Below are 25974 nucleotides of genomic sequence, written 5' to 3'. Positions count from 1 at the left end.
AATTTTGGGCATTCCAAACACTCTCCTATGCTACTGCGGATGGTCACTGCCCGCAAGTCACCAATGTCGCTATCACCAGTCACGCAGTATGCACCGTGAGCAGTGAACGGTGGCACGCATCTCTAAATAAATCCCGTCAGCCATAAACAGATCTGTGTAAATGCATTTCCAGTGCTTCTGCATACAGATTTTGTTATCTTCGGACCATACATTTTTCACAACCCCATGAGGTTCATATAATTAAGATGCTACCGTATATGTTCCTCTATTGTTTATCACCACCACTCTGTGGAAAAGGCTAACCAAATAACACAGCAATTGTAACAAGGGCAATCTGGTGGCATTTGGGAAGGGACTCACTCCTGTGCAGTCGCAGTGCTCGACTTGCGAGACATCTGTTCTGCCAACAGAGTGCAGGTCTCACTAGTGATAATGACGTTTCAATGGCATGGCATCACTGAAAGTACTGCTGGTGATACAGTATTTGGCAAATACCACCAGCCAGTGCCACGTCAGTGTAAACTCGAAGCCCAAACGAGCCAGTGACTAGGATAGAGAAGTATTTATGTGCATATCCGATTGTGATGCAACATTCACTGAGTACAGCAGGCAGCCAAGCTGCCATCATTTAACAAAGCCTCAGTCTGAGATCACAACGAAAGAAAGAAGAAAAAAGTAAACATAACAATGGCACATCATCTCAACATGAGAGCAGCAGAATACTGTGGATATGTCTAGCACAAATATGTTGCCTGCAAGCCCATTGTCAAGAATGAAAGTGATGAAGTATACCAAGGTACATGCTGGTATCCTTAAAAAAGTGTGCCACCACTTGCACTGGGCATCATTAAACAAGAACTCATTCTGAGGGTAACTTGCTACTGAAACTAGCTAGTCAATGACTATATAGTTGCTATTTCAAGCCACCTTCACACAACAAATCCATTAAAAAAAAAGCAGTTTGCATGCTTTCCTCCAGCTTATAATGCCACCTTGAATTCAATTTTAAGCTTTTGCCATGCAAAAATGTGAAGGTGAGCAGAAGAAAAGACAAAAGGAAAGTTAATGCAATTTAAGAGCTAAGCGTCATTCAAGTTTAAATGCTCCCCAAGATCAGCCAAGGAACACATCCTTACCACAAGACTAGATGCTGCCTCTTCAGGGTTGATCTTTGGTGGTGGATGAGACCGGTCAGTGTCAAGGACCCACCGCAATACAGCAAGTAGATGTGCCGACTCATGAGGATAGGTGCGCAGCAGTTTAAGGATGAACTCAAGATGCCTGAAGCTGATCAACTGAAGTCCAGGCAAAAAGGTCGGTGATGAGAGGAGCAATGGGGGATGGGACAATGCCTGACGGGCATTGAAGTGGTGTTGCTGCTCCTTGGGCACAGGTGATAAGGGAACCAGCGGGTCATCACCAAAATCCTCAAAAGGTTGACCAAACATGAAGAAGTAGACCTGTCAAAGACACGCATAACCTTAAGAGTGAGCGAGTTAGTGAGTTAGTTCAGGTAGAAACTGACTAAATGAATGCCTACTTTTTAACTGTTATCCTGCCCATATTGCTGTTATAGACTGTTATCTATCATTTTACCACGCCAAAGATACTGCCAGATGGTTTCACAGCTGCTTGCCACTACCATAATCTCACAGCTGAAATAAGAGCCATTCATTTTCACATGTGTGTACACTCAACATGCGCACATGTGTCTGCACGTTGCCACAGAAGTAGACAGACTAGCAAAGCCTCACTGGTTCTCGGAGCTGTTTGCTGGAATCAGGCAGCACCACTGGCTTGGTTTTAAAGCATTGATAAACATCGATATGCACAGCCCTATAAAGATATCTCAAGAGGAAAGAAACATCCACGTGTGGAGGCTATTAACTAATACAGGGCCGACTTGTCCCAAACACACAAAGTGGGGAAAAACTGTGCCATGAAGGTATATTTACTTCACTGTACCTTGTTTGTTGTCACAAGATGGCGAGATATGTGATTCTTTGAAAAATAAAGCTGGTCAGGTGACGTGCACAGCTTAAACACACAGCAAAACACATGGCACATGCAGGCTAAAATGTACCCTACTTGCTGTCACCTGCCACTGAGATGCGTGGTCTGCCTGAGTGTGCAATGCATCACTTCTTTTAGACTGCACGTAAGTAAATTACCACATACGATCAGTCAATAAATTAATCAATGAAAGATTACCAGTTAATAATGGAAAAATTCTTTACATTCCAATTAAGATAGAAGGCTGTGAAACCCTGACAAACCCCAGTTAATTCAATGATATTCGGTGGTCCCAGGATTTATAATGCACTTTTTACAGGATGAATCAAGTAGCTACTGCACCACTGACTCAATAATAGACCTCTGCTGGACTATGTCCCATATTTCCTAACACTAATGCTTACATGTTTTTTTTTTTCTTTTATAAAGTGAAAGCTTTTAGCAAAATGCGTCGTTATACTACCGAAAGTGCTGCAATACAGGACTTTAACTACGTTCAAGAACGAAGGCCTAAAGGTGTGCCCAGCTAGAAAAGACCAGTAAGCAGATTAGAAAACAGAGCACTTTGAGTTGCACTTCCTTCATTTAACTTTTTAATGCTTCACACACCATCAAGTAGATGGTAGCAGCATATGAGAAAAATTTTGCCAAGTCACAAAGTTACGCTGAAAGAGAAGCATGAATATGCTCAGCAGACACTAAAATCAACATAACAGTAATTCTGGTAACCGGCAATGATGGCAAGCATGAGATGATAGCGATCATGACAAGCCTGCTTGAGCTTCTGTTGTAGTAGCAGTTAACTGTTAAACACTGATATCAGCTCCGAAGTTCTCCGTGTGATCGAACAGTTTACTGTTTCTTTTTTTTTTTTACAATCTTAAAACCCGATTAACTTGGGACGTTCCTGCCATGAGCTGCTATGAGCTGCTGCCTCCCATATGCTATGAGCTGCTTCACTTCAGTTTTTAGAAGTAACTGCTTCCCCATCAACACTGATCATGTGGCCTCACTATACCCGGTATATCACATCTCAAAACTCCTGTCAGAACCATGTGACATACCTCTGCTTACTGAACAGCTGCAGAAATTCACAATGTCAAAGAATCCTTTGTCTGGCCATGCAATAAAAAAAAAAAGTGGAAGCAGAGAGAATGGGGCGAAAAAAAAGCCACAAGGACAAAATGTTACATATACTAAACACATAGCATAACTTACTTGTTTCATATCTAGAGATGAATTAAATATAACATCCAGATCCCGACTTGGCAGTGATAAATTGGTAGATAGAAAATCCTTAAGCTCATCAGGGTCTTTCAGAAAGTAGTCTACCCTCATGGCTGGAAGAAAGACATAGAGCATGATAACTTGCACTCAACAAAATTGACAAACAAAATGGAAAAAGATGCTGTAAATAGTGACTTATTCCAAAAGCATGGATTCATGATAAGTCAAACAGCAGACTTGTGGTAAAAAATTTTCTGTCCAGGACAAAGCATTGTCAATAATATACGTAGATGAAATTTCAAGAACAAACATGCCACATGCCAGAGAGTCAACCACACTTAGGACAGGTCAGCATTAGAAGTGAATATTTTTTTTTTTCTCCGCAGGAAAGAGCCTAAAATAGAATCGGGATTTATTACTAAAAAAAAAAATACTTGCAAACCGGCCACTTTTGCTGACAAGGCCGCTACATCAGTTCCCTCTCAGTGAAAAGTAAACATTTGGCATCAAGAAAATAAGAATAAAATTTAATTGTCACACTACCTACAGTAACAAACATTAGAATACTAAAACAAATTACTTTCAATGCAACAGCAAGAATAACTTAATAAACACAAAGAATCATTAAAGCAAGGATATATAAAAAAAAGCAATCTGAAAAAGACAACCGTAATACCTCCAAGTTAAGGTCAGCATAACTGATAACCATTAAGATATCTTTTAGATATATTTGAACAATCAACCCCTATTACACTTAGCAGGGGTATGCTGACGTAATGAAATACCAGTACAAGAGGATGTTTTAAATCCCATAATTAAGGATTTACCACATTAATGAAGACCCATTTGTAACAAATTAAGCAGTGTTATTTTTACAGAACAAGTTTGTGTCAATGAGACCAAAAGGTACACAGCTAAAGGGCAGCATAATATAAAACTGTCATGTTATGCTGCAACTTATTATTTGTACATAATATGATGTACAAAATGACAGCTATTGCAATAGAAGTATGAATCTTCAAGAGCTGCTGGTAGCAGTATGAAGTGCTTGGTTATGAATAAATTGCAATGATAAAAGGAGACAATAGCTTCAGGCACTAATCCTAAAGCTAACATGATTATCAAAGAATGAAAAGAGTTTAGACATCCCAACATTGCTAAAAAAATTTACACTTTTTTATCAGCATACAAATCTGAAAGCGAAAACTAGGGTTACTAATAAGGTGTTTCTACACATGATAAGCCATCGAACATAGTGGTGTAACAAAAAGCAGGAACCAAAGCTGGCAACATAAAGATATGCAGCTCTACATGAAACTCAGTTATAAAGGGTCAATACTTCATTATTGTGACACCAGCTGATCATATCAATTCCTGCATCACTTGGCTTGGAGGTTGGAAAAGTGATTAAGTGCATCATCAATGACTAGATGCAAGTTTCACCCCTGTCCCAACAACCTTCCAGTGAGCACGTTGGGTTTTGGTAACACAGATGATAGCACAAAGAGGTATGGTTGATCCAGTGGTGAAGCAAACTAGTGCCTAATTTGCTGGTTTATCCAATATCACATCATTAGCATATAAAATATACATAAGTGTTAAACATCATGCAGATAACCGACTTAGAGAAAAAGATCCTTAGGGCACATTTGTCTCCATTCACCACACAACAGAATGAAAATAACTGCAATGGCTCCTTAAACAGCTTATGCAATATTGTATGCTGATTTCAAAACAGTGCTTTATTTTAACTAGCTGTTATAGTTGCTGATTAATGATAATTAATAACCTTATTAGGTAATTCCAGAGTATTTAATGAATTAAAAAGAAAGTGGACAAGTTTTTGATGTCACTATGCTCGCACTGTCTTGTTCTGGGCAATAAAGCTATCAGTTCTTTTTTTTTTCAGAAGCTTAGTACTCATAAAAATAAAATCTAAAGGAGTTTACACAAGTCACTTTTGGGCGCATGTTTTCTCCTTGTAATTATGCATGAGGCATTATTAAACATGGATTACCACGTGGTATTCTCCTACGACCGCTAAATAATTTATAATCGAACTTTTCTGTTGTGCTGTTTCAGTTTCAAAAGCCAAATGATAACTGCGACGTCAAAGTTTGCTTACAGGTCATGCGAGACATGAAAAACTCCTGCTACTCTTGCCCTCTCTCGCAGCGATGCCGATACTGTCGCAGTTTCCCAGTTCCTTCGGTGTTGAACGAATTGTCAAATTAAGCAGTGCATTGTTATTAGCCCTTGGTGGTCACATGACACCTGTGACATCACTGTCTCGGCCAATCAAGGAATTTCATCTCGATCATTGGCGGGGTTTTGGTGTAACAACTCTAATGCTATCGTTTTAAAAATAACGAAAACATAGTCAGGACTGCGCTGCATCCCGCCCACATCACTGCACTCACTAAAAGCTGTAAAATAACAAAAAATCCAAACCACACCAATTTCATTCTCATGACCTAGAGTTTTCAGACAGTAATGTATTACCTCATCACATTCAGCCATGACAGAAAAAGAGAGAGAAAAAGATGTCCACTGCCATTTACCTGGGGCCTGTGCAAAGCAATCATGCAAGGCTACAGGGTCCTCTACGATGGTTTTGAAGATAGAAGGGATAAGGTCTAAGTCGCCAAGCGTAAAGCCTGGTGAAAAAAAGTTGTGGTGCTTGGACACATTCTTCAGCCGCTCAAGGAAGGGAGTAACCCTGAGAAATGACAAGAAATAATTCAAGGAACAATGAAGAACATGAAGATTCATCAACGTATAGGTGTATTACACTAAATATTTGTCAGTCCTAACACCAACTTTTCAGCAAGTTAGCCACAATTCACAAAGTCATCTGCAATCAATTTGAACAGAGCCACATGTAACAGCATTAACTACCTTTTGAAGCAAAGCATCCTGCAAAAAATCTAGTAAAAATGTTGCAAAGTTAATCAAAAAAGCAAGCTTGAGGCTTTCTTACATGCTTCTTCCCTTTACAAAATGTTCCAGTTCTTGTCAAGTGCACCTCGCTGTCACAAATAAAAAGAGTGTACACTTGGAGAAACACTTGCAGCATGACATGTTGACATGACATTTTGTCGTGACTGGTTCTTACATTGCAGAAATACAAAAAGCGAATAGTATTATTGAGAAAAATATGATAACTGTGAAATGAAACTTGGGAAATGGGAGATTTCTGCACGTCTAAGAATGACTAAATGACATGTACATACACAGGAACATACATCAATATAATAAATTAATAAATAGATACATGCACACATAAATTAACAGTGCAATTCATAACCACTACATTACATACTAATGAGCAGTGCACCCACTAAAATTTAGGCTGTTCTGCCAGTAGGTTTAGCTATAGTAATTAGTGACCTTACAGGAGGTCTCTTGCAAAGGGATGGTGAACAAAAATTTTTCCACCAAGATTCTTAGCCCAAATGGTAGCTGTGGCCCTGAGAGCGAGTAAAACAACGTTTTCGAGCAAAAATTAGCAAAAAGTAGTTATTTTAATGATTTTCTCTTGAACCGCCACACTTGAAGGACACCTCTGAAAACTCTGACAATGACAGATGCGATGTCAATCCTACTTAGTTTGCCCCTGCCCATCGCCAGCCATTACCTCCATGAGCCCCATGAACAGATGCATTTCATGTGCTCTTCATTTGCTGTGCAGTCCATTTAATTCAGGTGTCTAATGTCCCCACCTCAAATTCCTCAGCCTACATCGTGTGGTTTTCTACAATGGGCACAATTCAGGAGAATGCTGAGGCATTGTTGCACGCAAGGATGTGGGAATAGTATGGCCAGGCAACCATATCATACCACTCTTTTCGGAAAGACGAGAAGCTCCGAAGAATGTAAATACTAATGTGTCCAATGTAGGTGTCTTCAAGGTGTGATTTTCTTCGCTTCAATTACTTGGTGGCCAGCGATTACTAGACAAGGCTGGTACTGCTGCGGAGCCGAAGGATGACAGTGCCTAAAGCCTGACACTGTGCGACCCATTTTCTTGAGTCATTGTAAACACAAAAGTGTCCGAGGCATGTTTGAGAAGAGGAAGTGAAAAGAAGTTTGTGTTTTTTCTTAGTTTTTTGCATGCAGATTAAAAGGTGACAGAAGCTCAGGGTGCGATAAAACTATCAGGCAACGTCAGTCTTTGCTTGCCTAGTGTGGGACGCTGGTGTTCCCGCCAGCGTTGAAGTGGTCATTCTTTTCGTTTCTTTTCAACAAGTGCCTGGCTTGTGCAAATAAGCCGTTCCAGACTACAGACAGATTGGAAAACCTGTAAGCCAGCATTACTGTGTGACAAAAATTCCCATCTCAAGGACCATACAAGTTCTTCTTTATTATGCACATTCAGCGGTGTGATCACTCATTAGAGTCTGATAAATAATGCCCACTCAAGCCATCATTCTCACTGGTATTTTGCATGCTCTAATGCTAAGAAAGCATGACACAAGACGAGAAAAACTCAAATGAGTGCTGGCAGCCCGCTTGTCTAAGGCACAGCTCTTGGTATGACATCCCATCCACCGGCTCGCAGTTGAAACGCAGTCTGGTGGGGCCCGGCACCCATTCATAAACCATAAAAAATGCAGCTGTATGCTCAAAAATATCCAGAAAAATTACTGTATATCTGAATAATTGTACCGTAAATGGGAATTCTTGTACTCTCTAAATATATATATATTTTTTTTTTCAGATTCTATGCAGTATCTCTGCAACAGCTGACACTTTTTACTTTGCTATGATAAAAATGTTGAGAAATGCAGTTTTTGTAGTGCAACACTGTGAAGATTTGAGATACTACCGTGCTTCTGTATCAAACACAATACTGGAGGCAATACAGGGTTAATGCAAAGAACGGGTTTATCACCACTACAGCTTAATTATGTAAAACAACCTGCATTGATTGTGAGTGCAGTTGTATTTTAAAATAAAATTCTTTGCCAGCCCCACAGCTGTCCAGAAAAATGTTGACACCTCAAGTATTGGACACCGTGAGGGAGGCAGTTAATAGATAAAGAGGCATATGGTGTTTCAAATGTTGCACTGCTCAGAGACATATTATTCCTTCTCCCAGCCAAACCACTGGCTCGCTAACACCCAAATTTTGCACCAAGGTGGGAATGGGCCCATAAGGTTTCTTCCATACCGTTTTTGGGTGCAGAACTTTCCTATTTTGTACAAAATGAATGCACATATGATGTCGCCTATCATGACGCCAAGCCAAAAAGACAGAACACACAGAAATGCTAATATGACCTATCACTAGAGGTGCAAAAACAACAGCAGATGTGAAAATGCTGTGATGTAGGTTTTCATGGTTTGCCTGTCAATCTGTAACATAGCAATAAAACAACATACAGTGAATATAGACAGATTATCACTGGTGGGTCAGCCCAGCAAAGTCCTTCAGGTGATACAGCGAGGCCATGCACTGCTTAATGAATGCGTGGGTCCAAACACAGGTGCTTAGATTCATATAATCGCAGCACATCAAATGCCCAAATAGTGCAGACACCCCTACAGGAGCATGTGCGACATACTCAACCTTTAATAGGGACTAAAACTGGCCGTATGAGAGAATATGTGACAGCATGCCAACAGCTGTGAAATTAAAAGAGCTACAAACCAATTCGAAAGTTAAGAAAAGCATTGATATATTACATAAATTATTCTCACGAAATATGCAGCAAATCTTCCTGCATCTATAAGAGAGCAACATACTCACGTGCTATTAGGGAATGTTGCAAAGCCATTGCTGTCCCTTACACCATTGTCACAGAATGCCTGCATCACAGCAATAACTCCAGCTGATGGCAATGGGAAGGCAGGAAAAGAAGCTGCAAAAAAGTGATCATCCACGTTAGGTCTAGATATAAAAACCACCCAAGAGACACAGGTGTTGCTAAAACAGCGTGAAAATACCAACTGCATCAATGCACACAAGAAATGACTACTTCAACTGCCACTGCACTGTAAGCGACCTAAGAGATATTACTACATCAGTGCTTTCACACAAGAATGCTGAACCTCAAGGTAAAAAGGTGGCTGTAAAGAGAACATAATACTGCAATCTTATGGCTGCACTTTAAGCATGTACTAAGAGCTAGCTATCAAAGGGCTACATCCCCCATTTACTAGCTAGTACTCTGCTTTCACACAGGGATAAGCAGTGATGAGAGATATTACTACATCAGTGCTTTCACACAAGAATGCTGAACCTCAAGGTAAGAAGGTAGCTGTAAACAGAACATAATACTGGAGCCTTATGGCTGCAATGTAAGCATGTACTAAAAGCTAGCTATCAGGGGCCACACCACCCATTTACTAGCTATTATAGTACTCTGCTTTCACACAGGGATGAACAGTGCACGTACAGTCTTGGTCAAAAGTCTTAACACCAAAAGCTTTTCGCTTCAAGCACATAACACAGCCATTACGGCACTATTAAAGACCGAATGACCTTGAAATGTAAATTTAAATCCAAAACTGATTTTTGAGGAAAGGATATGGTGCAGTAACTGTTTCATGTATGTCCAAGCCAAGGGATGAAGAAGGGAGTGAAAGAAGATAGGAAGAAAGAGGTGCTGTAGTGGAGGGCCCCGGAGTAATTTCGACCACCTGGGGATCTTTAACGATTTTCGACTAGTTAGTGCACTGGAGAAGTTGCTTTGCCTGCATGCTTTCGAAAACGCATGTATTTTTGCACAATGCAGCTGGGTTCGACCGTGGCAGCCGCATTTTGATGGAGGCGAAAGGCTAAGGCGCCTGTGTGCTGTGGGATGTCACTGCAGGCTGAAAATCCCCAAGTAGTCGAAATTATTCTGGAGCCCTCCACTACTGCACCTCTTTCTTCCTTTCTTCTCTTAGTCCTTCCTTTATCACTTCCCTTAAGGCACAGCACTGTCTGCCAATATGTCAGACAGATACTGCGCCATTCTCTTTCCCCAAAAACCAATCTTCAATTTCAATTTCAAATTTTGTGGAGCCACAGCATCGCATTTTCAAAATTCTAAAAACTGATAAGGCTATTACTAATGACCGACCGGCTACAAATCTCGAATTGCAACTAGGCACCTAACTCTAATAACTAAAATGTTAATTTTTAAAAATTAGTTAACCAGCTTACTACTTACGATGATTCACCACATTTCAGGTGCCATATATTTACCCCAAAAAAGCCTATTTTTGAAAATTTTTTAAAGTGTTCACTGAAACACCCAGTATAATTTCACACTAACTGGCTAGCCACTTTTTTATGACAGAAATCTTGCTAAACTTCCCATTTTCTGAAAACTTGCCAGATACACATTATGACATTCATTGGTCTCACAAAAAACAAACATTACACCAGTGAGAGAGCAAGATGAAAAAACATCTTGCTCTCTCACTGGCTTGCCTTATGTCTTACTCTTTTTCACTTTCTTGGCTTGGCTTTTGGCTTGCTTTACCTTGGCTTGCAGATTAATTTCTACAAGAACTAGAACTACTACAATAAGCTTCAGTTACACAACTATTCGGGGTGGGGACCCAGTAACAGCTCTTGCTATGAAACAATTAGAAAGTAATAACACGTCCATGTATATGGACAAACATACACATGGATATAGGTAGAGGTTGGACATAGAGTTCTTTTTTATTTTTAGAAAATTTGGTCTACTTTTCTTGATGGTTAAGAACACAACTTCAGAGTTTTTTCGGAAAATATTTTCTATGTGCAAATTGTCGGCTCTTTTTTTTTGTGAAATACATTGTCCCTCTGAGGTGAAAAGTGACACAGAGATTACCGTGGTCCCTTTTTTTGGAACCAGCATCTCAAGTACCAATATTTAGCACACAAATAGTAGCTATAAGAGCTGACATTGAAAAGAAAGGTTGTACAGTCAGAACTAAAAGTAAAAATGCCGAAGTTAAATGATCGGGCTGTGAGAGAACAACATAAGAGCAAGCTAAGTTCTAAAAACTCGGTTGTCATGTCCAGGCTGCACCAAGCACTAAATGAAAGGACCACGCATCATATGTTCAGCATAATAAGGCAACGATGGAACTGCTGCTTAACCGTTGTGGAAGCCAGAACGTGACCCTGTCATGCCATTTATGCATGGTTTCATGTTTAAGGTGGCTCATTACGGTTCCAAAAGTTCTTAAGTGTCCTTACATGTAGTGGAAAAACCTATTTAACCAAGCAATGGCCCTAAGCCGACAATAAGTCTGAGCAGACTGCACTATGCTAGCCCAGAGTTTAGCTAGCATGTGGAGCCTCCCAATCTGCAACAGCTTGGCTGAGTCCGTGGATAAATGACTCACAACTCATAAACACGGTACTAAATTTCAAAGATACTGCATCACATCATTCCTGGTTCCAACGCTTTTTTAATTTTCTCCTGTGACCAACTCTAACTGGTACTGATTAGCCAGCTAGTAATGCCATGCATCAAAAATGCTGACCTTTTTTTCAGTCAAAACCGATTTTCAAAAAATGAATTCGGCATACTTTTATTGGTGTATTTGGTTTAAACCAAAAATGTTAACCCCTAGATAGAAGACACAAAGGCAAGAAGTGCAAGTCAAGTTCCAATGTGTTCACTGTCTTCATTTTTGCGGTTGTTTATAAATTATGAAACAACAGGAACTAGCGCAGCAACAAGTTCTCTGAAGTGCTCAATGATAAATCTGAGATTCAAATCCATTGCACTACACAATGACAGCATGGCACACATACAAGATGTGCTTGTGCTCCGTGATCAGAGATGAGACCTTAAAATTCAATTCCATGCAGTCTTTCCCGGTGCTGCCACCTCTGGTTTCCAAAATGTGCCTCTCACGCTATATATTTCTATGTGCTGTCTCTTCACGCCCATGACTGGCACTATCTAGGCAAGCACACTAATGGCATACTGAGATCTTTGGCATCCTTGAGCAGCATGAAACACTGTTTTGTGAAGGAATTAGCCACAATATTGGAAATTACAGGTGCAGTGCCACAGACTTCATCAGAATCATTACACCTCGAAATGATGCAATTACTTCAGGAGAACAAGTCATTATAAGCTGCAGGCAATATTACTTCAAAAGTAAAAAAGAAAATAGTCTTCTGAAGCCAACATTTTCCCTCCACTAAATGTGGGCGCTGCAGCTAGGATTTGATGCGGGATGAAATCCCAGCTGCAGCAGCCATGTTTCGAATTAGGTTATATGTACAAGATAGCCATGCGTAGTATCATAGGAGTGCACATTAAAGCACCCCAGGTGGTAAAAATTAACCGGGATCCCTCTACTATGGCATTTCTCTCCATCTTTCCCTCCCTTCTTTATCCCTTATTCCCTCATGGCATGGCTCACGTGTCCAGTGAGAGTTACACATTTACTGTGCCTTCCCTTTCCTCATAATCAATTATTAACAGCTGTAGCTTTGAGCCCTCAGTTCTGGATAATGTGCTGTTGCTGCCAATACACAGGTGATTAAGAAATGCCTTAATGTCTCGGTGACAACTTTGCATGCAAGGTAGCCCTAATAGAAATCCTCAAATAATAAGGGGCAGCCACAAAGGCTGCCTTTGTAACCCTCCAGTACTCTTACAACAGTTCCAATAGTGCACATACTGCAAAGCATTGAACACTGCTGGTAAATCTGCATCAGTGCAGGAATGATAACCAGAAGATGAACATCCAAAAAATCTCAAATACGCATGCAATAAACTGAGAAGTTCTGGGATAGTTATCTCTAGTCATACAATATTTCCCCATTACAACGCTGAATAACATTTGTGCTTGTCCCATGGCATTCAAAGTTTTTACTATGCACACCACTAGAATACTCCTATAAATTCCTCACATTTAAAATAAGGAAGCATAGAAATATTTCACATGTTATGACCGCAGAAAAATTTTTTGTTCATGAAGCTAATGTTTACTACAATTCCTGCATACAAAATAAAAGAACTGAGAGATTGAAAGACAAACATAAGAAAATGAAAATCCATGGAAATGACAAAAACAAAAACAGTGAGAATGGCCAATGGCTCCAGTACTGCTTATATAAAATGCTAATTCCACTATAGTGTAGCTTTTTCTTAGAGCTCTAATTTTTCAATGCTGGCCTATAGCAATGACATGGCGAAATGAAATGAGAGTAACGCTACTTACAAGAGCCCACAGGGTAGGCTGGCTGCTTTTTCCGTATTCCAATCAAGATGAAGAACAGGACTAGTGGAATGACTAGCTCGAACAGCAACACCAGCTGCACAACATACGAAAGAGTTTGCGTATAACATTTTTTTTAATAATGAGCAATAAATAGCACATATGCCTTCAAAATGCCACAATATCAACTTTCATCAGTGAACTGCCAGCAGCAGTGGATTAAAATGAACGTCTGCATCTAGTGCATGCATAAAATGATTATTTATTTATTTATTTATTTATTTATTTATTTATTTATTTATTTATGCTTTTAATGTTATTTATTTATGCTGTTAACCCTCTAATGAGGGTTATTACAGGAAGAGAAAACATACACAAATATAATTAGAAACACAACTCTCACTGCAAAAAATACATTCACAAAAACAGAATTATAAATTTCCATCCCATTCCCACAAAAACGTCTCCACACCTAACACAAAATTTTCAACATCAGTCTGCTCAACAACATCACTTGGAAATTGATCCCACATTTCAATCACATCTGGAAAAAATGAATACCGGTGCACATTGATACATGTAATCATGGGCTGTATTACTCTAATGTTGTTTTTTCATGGGCAACATTTCAGAGGTGATTTCACATAGTATTGCCTATTAATTTTTAATTTACCTAGCCATTATCTGAAAAAAAAAAAAGTTTCAATATGTGCCTTTGTCTTCTCATTCCTATTGATTCTAACTCACATTCATTTAACAATTCTGTGACCGAGTCAGTGCGGCGATATTTAGAAACATATAAAAAGGGGGTTCAATCCGTTGTATCCTTTCCCGTTTGTTTTAAACCCTTTTGATGTGGGCTCCATACAGTATCCGCATATATTTTATAATTGGCATTATAAACGTCGTGAAGGCAATAAATTTAATTTCTCTGGTCGCATTAGGTAGCTTTCTCCTGAGAAAACAAAAGCTTCTGGTAAGCTTTTGAATACATATTTACAATGTGGATGCACCAATCAAGATTATATGTTAATGTTGCTCCAAAGTGCCTGAAACTCTGAACCTCATCCAAGGCATTCTTACTGATATTATATTGAAACTTCATAGCATTCTGCTTTCTTGTTACATGTGTGTACGTGGATTTTTCGTAGTTTATTTCCATGCCCCATTTCAGGCACCGTAAGTTTAAGGACTGAAAACACCTGTTTATTTTAACCTGATCTTCCGGGCAACCTACAGGACAATAAATTAAACAATCATCAGCAAAAAATTTGATCTTAACAGGCGATTCAACAATAGCAGCAATATCATTTATATACAACAAAAACAAAAGTAGGCCCATAGCAGAGCCCTGCGGCACCCCTGACAGCACTTCACGCTAACTTGATAACGATTTTCTTGATATGTCTGAATCCACAGTGCCTCACTAGTACCTAGTCTGTGCAGTTTAAAAAGAAGTTTAGAATGCGGAACTTTATCAAAAGCCTTCGCAAAGTCTACACATACAACATCTACCTGCTCACCGCTCATCTTTGACATGAAATATGCTGTTCTAGATAAGCGGTCAACCGACCAGCCTGTGAACAAAAGCAATCCTCTCGGTGTGTAAGTGTAAGAAAAAAGCGTTTACATAAAATATGTGCACAGAGCAGTGTGCTGCGCCTATTAAAGCATAAACTAAGTTCCACCTAGCTAGAGCGGGTGCCAAAGCAGTCACTACGAGCTCTGCTATATAAAAATTTGTTTGCACATCACAATTAAGCATAGCTAGAAATCATGGAGGAATGAGTGCACAATAAAACGTCGCGCAGTTTTTACCTTTAACGTGATATCATCATGCTTCGCGACACAAATTGCGTAAAAGTGTAACGACAAATGAACAAAATAAAGATGTTGCATTACACAAGCGCATTCGTTATCTAAGAGTAGGACAAAAGATGCGTGCAGAGAAAGCACAGGTCACGAGCACGAACGCAGATAGCAGTTGCCATTTGACGAAATGCGGCACCTCAACTGCGCGAAGCTTCCTATCGACAGCAGGTGCACTTGTGCACCACCTAAACGGCAAATCAGTAATAATGTCAGCGTCTTGACAATAACTGCATCAACGAGATAAAGTAACCGCGGGATGGATAACTTCCCACCCGGAGAGCATTTACTTTCTTTCGAAACACGTACCCTTGAAAGTACCAGAGACTCGCGAAAGAATGAAAGGAGACAGAATTCTCCCCTAGCGGTTTCTAGCGAGGCTCCAGTGATAAGCTAACGGGCATCTGCGGAGAAGCGAGAGCGTTTCTTCATCACCGTGAGAAGACGGACGCACGAACAAGCACCTTAAACGGATGAACACATTCACTCACTGGCTTTCTTTTCTTGAGCGTGTAGTTTTTCCATAAGAGCAGCCGCAATTGTAGACAAAAACCCATGCTGGCGACGCATTGGGGAGCGCAGTTTTCTCAGTTGGCTTCCCCACCAGAGTGTGAGAGAGAAATCAGCTGGTTCTGAGTAGTCAAGGAAACATTGCCCCCGACGCCTCTATGGGTAGCGGTGCGACAGGCGGCTTCGATCTCAATATGCAGGCAAGGTATCTCCCAACGGACTACTCTTAACAGTGCTCAGTCCACATAGACGAGGATCGCCAACACGACGATACGTTACACATTTGCTTTCCTTAATGCTGCTGTAGAGAGGCGGACGCGGACATGTGTCGCACCGTGTGAGGGCGCGATAGTGGTGGTGGCAACACAACAACATAAACTGCAAGCGTGGTTGTGTCAGCAAGAGGGCAATGCACCAATCAACGCTCACAAAATCCTAAAACGGGAAGACGATAAGCCAGGGCCACTTTGTTCACAAATAAACGTCAGTGTCGAAGAGAGAGAGAGTAAACCGTGCAACTCAAGCATGATTTTTTAAGTGAAAACAGAAGGCTTCCCCATAAGCACATATGCTACAAAAGGCGCGCTTTTCAAACCAACAAGACAAAGCTACGTTGCAGGACGACAGTATTTATTACGGCATTTTGATAATGTTAGTTTTAGTGCATTAATAAGGACTCAAAATGAGAAATGCACTAAAATGCGAATATAAAGCAAGGCGCTTGTGCAAGCGAGCCAACGTTCAAGAGCACGAAACCTTCCTTTTAAGGGCACGAATCCTAGGCGATCATTAAACACTGGCGTCATATGGCTCGACGAATTTGAGTATAAAAGCATCGCCAGATACAAATTCCTTCTCAAATATACGCTTTTCAAGATTAGCCACTGTCTTCCATGCATTCACTGGAGTACCATTTTTAAAATCCAAGTGAGCAGTTTTGTCAGAATGTTTCGTCCCACAGGTGCTCTTAGGATTTGTGTCGTTCTTCATGAGGCAAAATGAAGCATTTCCATGAGGCTTCATCAAGTCCAAAATTTGATCCTCACATCGAGGCAGCAACCGGACAGCTGCTCTCAGATGCACAGTGCTATCAGTTTTGATGGAACCAAGTAGCTGCACCATGTGTCCCCTTCTAGAAAGGAAGGGCTCGCTCCTGAAGTAATGGACTCCGTGCCTGATTTTGGAATAGGGTCTGATCGTCCAAATAAAGTCGGCCCTTTGCGGTCGAGTTGCGCATGACGAGCTTGTCGCGGAACTGCGTGCCATGACGCGTGCGGTGTGCTGGTTCTTGTTGGTCGCGGCGGCGGACGCTCTCTTCGCGCAGAGCCGCTGAGAGCAAGGGCAGAAACACTTGACGTGCGCGGGCAAGTCTTTCATTCGGACCCTCTGGCCGCACAGGCTGCACTGCGTACTGTAGTACGGACACTTCTGGTAGTGGTGGGCCATGTCCAATAAACAGCCGACGTAAGTGCATCCCTCGGTGCGGTTCCAGCAAAACACCGCAGCCTTCGAGACCAGCTCTAAGGTCGTTGAGTCCGCCGCTTTGCGGCTCCACTCCAAGCCGTCAAATGGGCATTCGGGCTGCGCATGGTCTACGCAGAGCGAGCAGAACCTGTGCTTACAAGATTCGCTAGTGTAAAGCCTGGGCGGTACCAGTCCACAGAGTGAGCAGTGTGCCAGAGCGGGCACCGGGGGTGCGAAGATGACAGTCCTCCGGTTCACATCATGGGAAAACCCTGTAAGCACGAACGAACCACTTCTGTCGGACTCGCCTGTGGTCGGCGGAGGGGGGCTTGCGGCCACCGCCGGACGCTGGACGCTCGCTCGGCTTGGACGACGAAAGAGCGGGCACAGGCAGGACCACATGGCTCACTCTGACGGTTGGATGCTCGTCGGGTGCCCACGCTCGCCTCCGATGTGCCCTGTTAGCCGCGACCCTTCGTCTGTCTCTTCGATCACAGCGCGGCACGTGACACCCGTGAAAACCGCAGCGCTCACGAGCGAATCTGTTCTTCCTCCTCTGAAATTCTACCAATGTGTCGTCTTCTACGAAATGCGCTCTAGATGAATATTCAGTCGCATCCTGGGCTTAAGGCTTGTGGAAATCGACCATGCAGTCACCGAAGAAAGTGTGCGCTACGATGAAATAAGAAGTAAGGGCAGATCATCCTTCAACGGCCTATCCAGGATTCGATTTATTCTTCTTGCAAGTGGTTGGGATCAGCATTGCGCTATTCTGTCGGCAGTTGCCTCGCCGTAGCAACGCAGATCGGAGGTCTGGAACATATGCGGCCTGCGAGGCCTTGTGCCCAGCCCATTATCCGCAAATATTTCAACATTTGTTCCGCAAGCGGCGTGCCAGTAACGTCGTCGTTTCTTTCCATCTGTGTATCGCATCATTTCACCGCTCGGAAGCACTGACAGTTGGGCTAGAGTCAGATAAAACTAAAGAACGAAGCGGCCAACATTGCCCAAAGGAGGCCCTCCAGTCAAAGCCAACCGACTGTCGTGACGTCGAGGTTAATCCCATTTCGCGGAGGCACCTGCCAGCCACCTGCGATGTCACCCTAGGTATTCCGTGTTTCAATTTGTCTCTCTACGTTCGTGCGTCCCAAAGTTCGCGCTGGCCCAAAGATGGAATCATACCCTAAAGTCGTTTCTCGAGAGGCCTGCCACGGAGCGGGACCAGCTACACGGTTTGATTTGTTTTAGGTGAGGGCTTCGCGTCACCCAAAACGTGATCTGCGCCGTGCCGTGAAATGTGGTGTGAGAACGCAGCTTCTAGCATGTCTTCCTGTTCGAGCAGCAGCAGGGTGAATTCTTGACTGTACTGTCATGAGCAATATGAGCAGGAACACAGGACCGCGTGGAAGATAGCCTCAAGCCACCTCGAACCCTCCTTGTGGCGATGCATGGCGGCCGCTTTTCACAACATCGGGGAAAGGGTTCTGCTGCGTAGCCTGCTTCTGAGAAATGGAAGAACGCACCCCCTTTCCACTCTGCTTCTGAAAGTGGCCGCCACGTATCGCTACAAGTAGGGTTCGAGGCGCCCTTGGTTCGAGGCTATCGCGCACGCGCTTCCGTGTTACTGCTCATATTGCTCATGATAGTACAGATACAGTGGCTGTTCACCTTGACTGTACACATACAGTGGCGAGTAAAAAAGTGCAAAAGAGTAAAAACGAGAGAAAAAGAAAGTCAAACGACCGATCACCAGAGAGAGTAATCGCAACTCGCAGTTCTACAGCTAAGCTGCAATTTACGGAAACGCCTATAACAATTAAGAGGGCCAAGTCTTCCCCACTCCTCAGTCTCGCGGTAAATTCAGCTGAAAGTAATCGCCTGCAGATTATTCGAGCTCCGTTTTGTTTTTCATCACGCCGGTAGTCGGTCACTAGCAACGTTAATGGAACCAACATGGTCACTAGTTAGTAAGCTGGTCAACTAATTTCTAATAATTAGCTTTTTAGTTATTACCGTTAGGCGCCTGGTTGCAATTACAGATTTGTAGCTGGCCATTAGTAGTAACCATATGAAGATGAAAATTGGTTTTGAGGAAAGGAAATGGCGCAGTAACTGTCTCACATACCTCGGTGGACACCCGAACCGCACCGCAAGGGAAGGTCTAAAGGAAGGAGTGAAAGAAGGGAAGAAAGAGGTGCCGTAGTGGAGGGCTCCGGGATAATTTTGACCACATGGGGATCTTTAACGTGCACTGACATCGCACAGCACACGGGCGCCTTAGCGTTTTGCCTCCATAAAAACGCAGCCGCCGCGGTCGGGTTCGAACCCTGGTACTCCGGCTCAGTAGACGAGAGCGACGGGTTAATAACCATATGATTTTTATAATTTCGAAAACCTGTCATATAACCTTCCCTTTCCCGTCTGCTCCGGAGCATCGAGCGAGCAGCACGCGCGGGGCAGCGAAGGCCACATGGTAATCAGTTGGCGTTGAGAGCGCGCCAAAGACGTGCGATGTTTGCAAGGTGCGGGCGAGGACCAAAACTATTTGTGCCATAGAGCAGAAAGGTAATCGCATTTTACAAATTCTAAAAAGTGATACGGCTATCACTAACGGCCAGCTGCAAACCTCTGATTGCAACCAGGCGCCTAACTGGAATGATTAAAATGTTAACTATTAGATTAGGATCCATCAGTTTTCTGATGTCCGCCAAAACTGGTATTACAATGCTGGCCGGAGGCAACATCTTTATACTTCAAAAAGCCTATATAAAAAAATCCTAGTTCACCTTTGCTGATACAGCCTGCAACAGGACCTGACACAACAACTAATCCAACAACACCAAGCCCAACATATATACAGCCACACTGGCTCAATTTGCGGCAGTGAAAGAAGAATTATATTCTAAATAATAACTCAAGGGGTGCGAGAACGCACAGGAAGCACTGGCAATCCCTGCCCAAAAACACACCGAAGGTCCGCTGACAAGACAGATCACAGCGGCTGCGAATCAGTGATGAGCTACGCTGATGGCCACCTCCTCAAATCGGCAACCAGAACACTAGAAATCTGGCAGTGGAACTCTCGCTTCTTCAAGCGGAAGAGCAGCTTCCTGCAGATGTTTATTGAAAATTATATATATATATATATATATATATATATATATATATATATATATATATATATATATATATATATATATATATTCATTGTAAACCTGTCCTGACGAAGGGAATACCATTCCCGAACTGTTGGCACAATAAACCTTTGAAACGACAGTCGCGTTTGTTGTAATGCTGTACTTATATATATATATATATATATATATATATATATATATATATATATATATATATATATATATATATATATATATATATATATATATATATATATATATATATATATATATATATATATATATACGCCCTCTGCCTCCAAGAAACGGGATGTGCACAATACGCCAAGGGATACCTCACATACACCACGACACGGCACCTTGAATAACTACACTTAATTGTGGCATCGACACTAACAGCCATACCACATGACATCCCCTTCCGTGAGAAATCAGGTCCTCGCCAAGATCATCTCGCAAAAAAGAAGGAAGCAAAGCGCAATTATCCTAAACTTCTACAGTCCTCCGAGCAACACGCAAGAAGATTTCGAGCCACTTTTATTTCATTGCGCACGTACGGCGGAAGAGAAACTCCTGGGGGACTTAAACGCTGTATCCACGGCATGGGGCTACTACGAGGACACCCCGAAGGGAACCAACTTGTTGGAAGCGGCTGAACACCTAGACATCTGCCTAAGGACGGACACCATGTCCCCCACTAGATCAGGGAAAAGTGCTAGCAGAGACACCCACCCAGACCTAGCTTTCACCAAAAACAAGACACTGCACCGGACCAACCTGGATGAAACCCTGGACAGCGATCCCTAAATTCACTAGCTTATCCGTAACTGCAGGTCGCACGAAGCGGAATATCGGCTCTACCAAAATTAGGGACTGAGATAAATGCTAGAATATTAGACCGCTAGAAGGCGGCATCACAACAATTGAAGATTGGGTTGAAAACATAAAATATCTCCATGCAAAAACGACCCAAACCATCTAAACAACGACGAAAGCGCCAGAAGTGGCCAGACATCTACATTTATGGGAAGTCCGAAAAGGTCTCATTTAATGAAACGATGGAAAAGGCAAAGGTTAAATAGAAAATTAAAATTAAAAATAGTGGAGGTTACGGCAGAAGCTCAGGAGTATAAAAAGCTCAGCAAGCAAAACTGCGTAGATTTCTGTAACTCGCTGAAAGGCACTCAAGCACGGGCAAATCATGGTCGATATTAAGATACCTGATAGACCCAAAGCCGAATCGGCCACAAGCAGAACCCTACATTCCACAGCCCACAAATGCCCAAGCACGTACGCAGACTTAATCACAGTCATGCACAAGACATACATCCATCCCTGGCTTGCCAGATTCCACATGAGAGCCAACCAGATCCATCCCTCGACTCCCCCCAGTAACAGTGGCAGAGGTCTATGCTGCAGCCCGTATATCAGCAAGAAACACTGCCCCGGGAGGAGACAAGATTACCAACACCATAACCAGGAACCTAAGCACGGACCACCTGTAGGCTCTGACCAGTACATCAACGATGAATTGTGGGGAAAGTGCTTGGTTCCGACAGCTTGGAAACACGCTGACATCATCACTATACCGAAGGTTAAAAAGCCACGGACTATGGAAGTCTCCGTCCCATCCCCCCCACTTCTTGCCTGGGAAAGCTCTATGAAGGAGTAATCCAAGTTGTGGGGTTTTTAATTGGGGGATAAATAGTTTCTCCCCGCTTAACCGCGGCTGACACAGTTCAAAGCCACCTGGACCCCACCCCGTGATCGCGTACGCTACCGAGCGCACGCCGATCACGGCGGGCCTTGCTCCGAGGGAACAAAGGAACGACACACTGGCTGACACAAACAAGCATTCATTGCTACAACAACAACAACGCCAGCTAGAAACGAAATCCGCTAAGGAATTGAGATCGTTTGATTCACCAGCAAGGTTACGAACGAATGTTCGCCCACGCTAGGGCAAGAGATACTCCCGAGGCCGGACGGAACGAGATACGGGAGCCAGTCTTCCCGCCGCTTCCTCGCCCCGCTGGCGAAGAGCGGAGCCGCGATCCCAGCCGAAGAGACTGCGCTCTCCCGGGCATGCAGCAATTACGCCGTCCGTGGCGCCCTCCCTTGTTAGCCGTGTTGGCGGTAACGCGTTACAAGGAACGGCGTTACCGGTAACACGTTTCTTTTTTCGGTAACTTAGTAATGTACTCGTTACCATTTCGGAACTGTAACGGGTAACGTTCTTATGCTAACATTTTTCCGCAACGTTAGGCGTCACTTTTTGTTTCAATTGTCCCCCACTCCGCCACTTTTTTAGAAAAAAAAAATGTGCGGAGCACCTAAAGTGATGTTGCAAATAATAAAAATGTACTGGTGCTCTCGACGACCCTTGTTGCGGCTCGCATGCATGCCAGAAAACACCTGCCCTTGACGATGCACCCAATTTAAAAAAGGCAGTTCTCCTCTATAAATAGCCATAAAGCAGGAAACACGTGCACGCACACGCATTAACACACTTTCCTTCACCTACCTCCCCTTCCCAAACCACTCACACACACAACTTTCTAAAGAGTGGAAGCATGCCGAGCATTTTGGAACATAACATTTTTTAGAATTACGGTAAACTTCTTGAGAGTTCAGCGATGTTTTCTTTGGGAAGTTAGAATTGATGTTAAAGTGTTATTTTGTGTTTAATGTCACGTTCAGAAAATGGCTTCACCATGTGCCACAGAGTTCGAAGTCACATGTTAACTCTACAGGCAACTGTAGACCACTATAACATTGCTAAATTCCTGCACATTTGTGCAAAGTATTCTCGTTAAATCAAGATTTCGTGTGAAATCGTTGTTTGGGCTAGAAGTTTTATGTGAAATGTGAGCTTTATAAAATTATCTTGAGTTATTAAAGCGAAGACGCACTAATCAAAAATTTATGGCCATGAAGTAACGGCAAAGTAACGTGGGGTACTTTTTTTACCGTGACGTTAACTCGTTACCTTTTTTGTAGGTAACATGGGGCGGTAACGCGTTCCTTTTTTTTAGGGTAACAAGTAACGTATTTAGTTACATTTTTCGGTAACGGCTACAACACTACTTGTTAGTTAAGGTAACTAACCAGGGAGAGTCACGTGGCGCGCCCCTCCTGAGGCGAAGCCGTGGGAGTGTGCACCGCGGGAAAGCAAACAAAGGGAGGCTGCAGGGCAGTCCCCCCCCCCCCCCCCCAACCTTAAATAGACCCTCGCGCCTGAAAGTACATCCTATGGAGGAGTCTCCTGGTCTTCATGCACTTGAGGCAGGTCTTGCAGCGGAGGTCTCGCCGACAGCGTCCACGAAGACTTCCGCGGTTTTCCAAAGGCGGCGTGAACGTCTCCGCAGGCCCGTGAAGAGAAGGCCGGAAGAAAACTGCAGGCCAGGATTCTGCAGTAGTCGCCAGAACAGCAGTCGGAGGTGAACGCTCTCTGTTCTCGCCACGGCTGTCCCGGATGGATGCGGCGAAACGGATGCAGGCCGCTCCATCGCAGCAAGCGGCAGCGAGACGATGTGCACCAGACAGCAAGCCTGGGTGGCTCCACCGGATCTGCAAAATTGCCGAAACGCTCTCGGCGTGCCTTTAACGTAGGTCACGGGAGGGGAAACGGCGTCCGCAAGGGCCTCGTGGCACAATGCTTAACTCGCTAGCAAAACGTGTCAGGTGGCTGTGCAAACGCAAAGTTCGAGCGAACAAACCGCTTTCTTGAGTTGAACGAGACTGTTCATTTCGCGCGAGGTAACAAAAACGAGTGAGCAGCAAAGTGCGCCCCTCCCAACACTACGGACCGGTTGTCGTCTCTCTTCTGACGTGGTGCAAGCAACTCCGAAAATCTTAGGCCTGACTACCACTCCGACAGCGACCGTGAACAAAGATCCGGCAAGGGTTACGTGCGCGCAGCCGCGAGGAGACATCAGCTCTGTGGGGTGGTTCTACCTCGCTCACTATACGAAGCAGCTTCTGAGCGGTCGGCGCCCACCGTATCGGATGGTGTCGGAGCGCCCGGTGCCGAGCTGCAATGCCAGCGAGCTCGTAGCGGCACCCGTGGCCCCAGGCCACCCGGCTCCCGAAGCTGCGACTCCCAGAGTCGAAAAAGGGACAGTAGAGAAAATATATACAGAAATCTTGGACCACCCATGCGGCTTCCGTACTCACTTGCTTATGGCTCGGCAACTCCGCGGGTGCTAGGCCTCGCGCTCCCTCGATGCGGGCAAAGTGGTTCTCGTGCTGAAAAAACTCCAGGAAAAACTTGACGAAAAACGTGCGGCTCATGTCGAAAAGTTCTAACATGCTGCAGCGCAAAACACCTCGCACTCGAGAAAGCATGCCGAAGTTCCTAGCGATCAAAATTTACACTAGGCCTAGCACTTGCCAAGTCCGGGCAAAGATCGTTCCTTGAACCGAACAAAGTCATCCAATGTTCCAAGAGCAGGCCCCACGTGGGCTGTTAGATGTGGGGTTTTTAACTGGGGGATAAATAGTTTCTCCTCGCTTAACCGTGGCTGACACAGCTCAAAGCCACCACGGTACTCAGAATCAACAAAGGCAGACCACAGGACTCCGTTGTCTCTCTGGCTATTTGACATAGCAACGCTAAACTTAGCCAGAAAACTGAGGATATCGGCTTCGCCTTCTACGCGGATGACGTCACCATGTGGGCAACGCAAGGATCCTTGACGCAGAAGGAAGAAGCTCTGCAGGAAGCTATAGACCAGGTTGAGGAATTCGCCGAAGGCAGCGGTCTCCAATGCTCCCCAGAGAAATCCGAACTTCTCACGCTATACAGGAAAAATTACAAGTCCCCGGGTGACATTGAATTAACCTGGGAGACCAGAAAAATCAAGAAAAAGAAATGATCGCAGTTTTGGGGCTGTGGTTAGAAAGAAATCTGAGAACGGAATATATGATCAAGGCTTTTAAAACCACAGTCAACCAAATTTCAAGAATGATTAGAAGAGTAACCTGGCATCGGAAAGGGATGAGGGAAGAAGACATCCTCCGCCTAGTCCAAGACCTAGTCGTAAGCAGGATAACCTACGTGTTCCCCTATCAAGAGACTAGAACAGTTTATAGAAGGGCCATTGATACTATAGGGAGGCTGTAACCCAGGGGAGCCTATAAAACGGCCCTAAACCTTTCTCCAACAGTATCAATGAAACATTGTTGGGCACTCGGGGTACACGACACCTTCGAGGAGCTCAGAGAGGCGGTTCTGGAGATTCAAAAACAACGCCTAACAACAATTAACGCAAGCAGGTGGGGAAATCCTGCCGAGACTGGGGCTATGGCAGGCGCTAAGGACTAGTGAGAGCAAGTCCCAAATCCCGACAGCCGCAAGAGAGAAGATCCATTAAAACCCGATACCCGGACACATGCACCACGAGCAGCAGAAGGGCAGGAGGAAAGCCAGAGTCCAAGCACTGGCAAAAGACTATGTAAAGTGCCGGAAGGGGTCTGCGTGGACATCAGGGCTTATGCCGAGCTAGGCAAGTTCACAACAGTTGCGGTCGACAATCAGAAGAGGCCAATTATCTGGCTTTGATCTATGCCAAGGATCCTGCCGAAG

At 43.6% G+C, this 25974-nt stretch overlaps 1 protein-coding gene across 1 annotated transcript in view; it reads right to left on the bottom strand.

Annotated features, from left to right (window-relative positions):
* LOC144114980 (ATP-binding cassette sub-family A member 2-like) overlaps positions 1–16194 on the bottom strand; it is a 146463-nt gene extending 130269 nt beyond the window's left edge. The window contains exons 1-6 of the mRNA XM_077649061.1: positions 15768–16194; positions 13411–13504; positions 8993–9104; positions 5802–5959; positions 3232–3353; positions 1137–1460 (exon numbers count right to left, since the gene is read on the bottom strand). Of these exons, the coding sequence (XP_077505187.1) occupies positions 1137–1460; positions 3232–3353; positions 5802–5959; positions 8993–9104; positions 13411–13504; positions 15768–15833 (876 nt within the window). The 5' untranslated portion in view covers positions 15834–16194. The remainder of the gene's footprint in view (positions 1–1136; positions 1461–3231; positions 3354–5801; positions 5960–8992; positions 9105–13410; positions 13505–15767) is intronic.
* Between the last annotated feature and the right edge of the window lie 9780 nt (positions 16195–25974).

The sequence above is a fragment of the Amblyomma americanum genome, chromosome 1 (genome assembly GCF_052857255.1).
Source record: "Amblyomma americanum isolate KBUSLIRL-KWMA chromosome 1, ASM5285725v1, whole genome shotgun sequence".
Taxonomy (NCBI): domain Eukaryota; kingdom Metazoa; phylum Arthropoda; class Arachnida; order Ixodida; family Ixodidae; genus Amblyomma; species Amblyomma americanum.
Note: the sequence above shows the minus strand (reverse complement) of the source record. Positions and strands in the feature narration are given on the sequence as shown.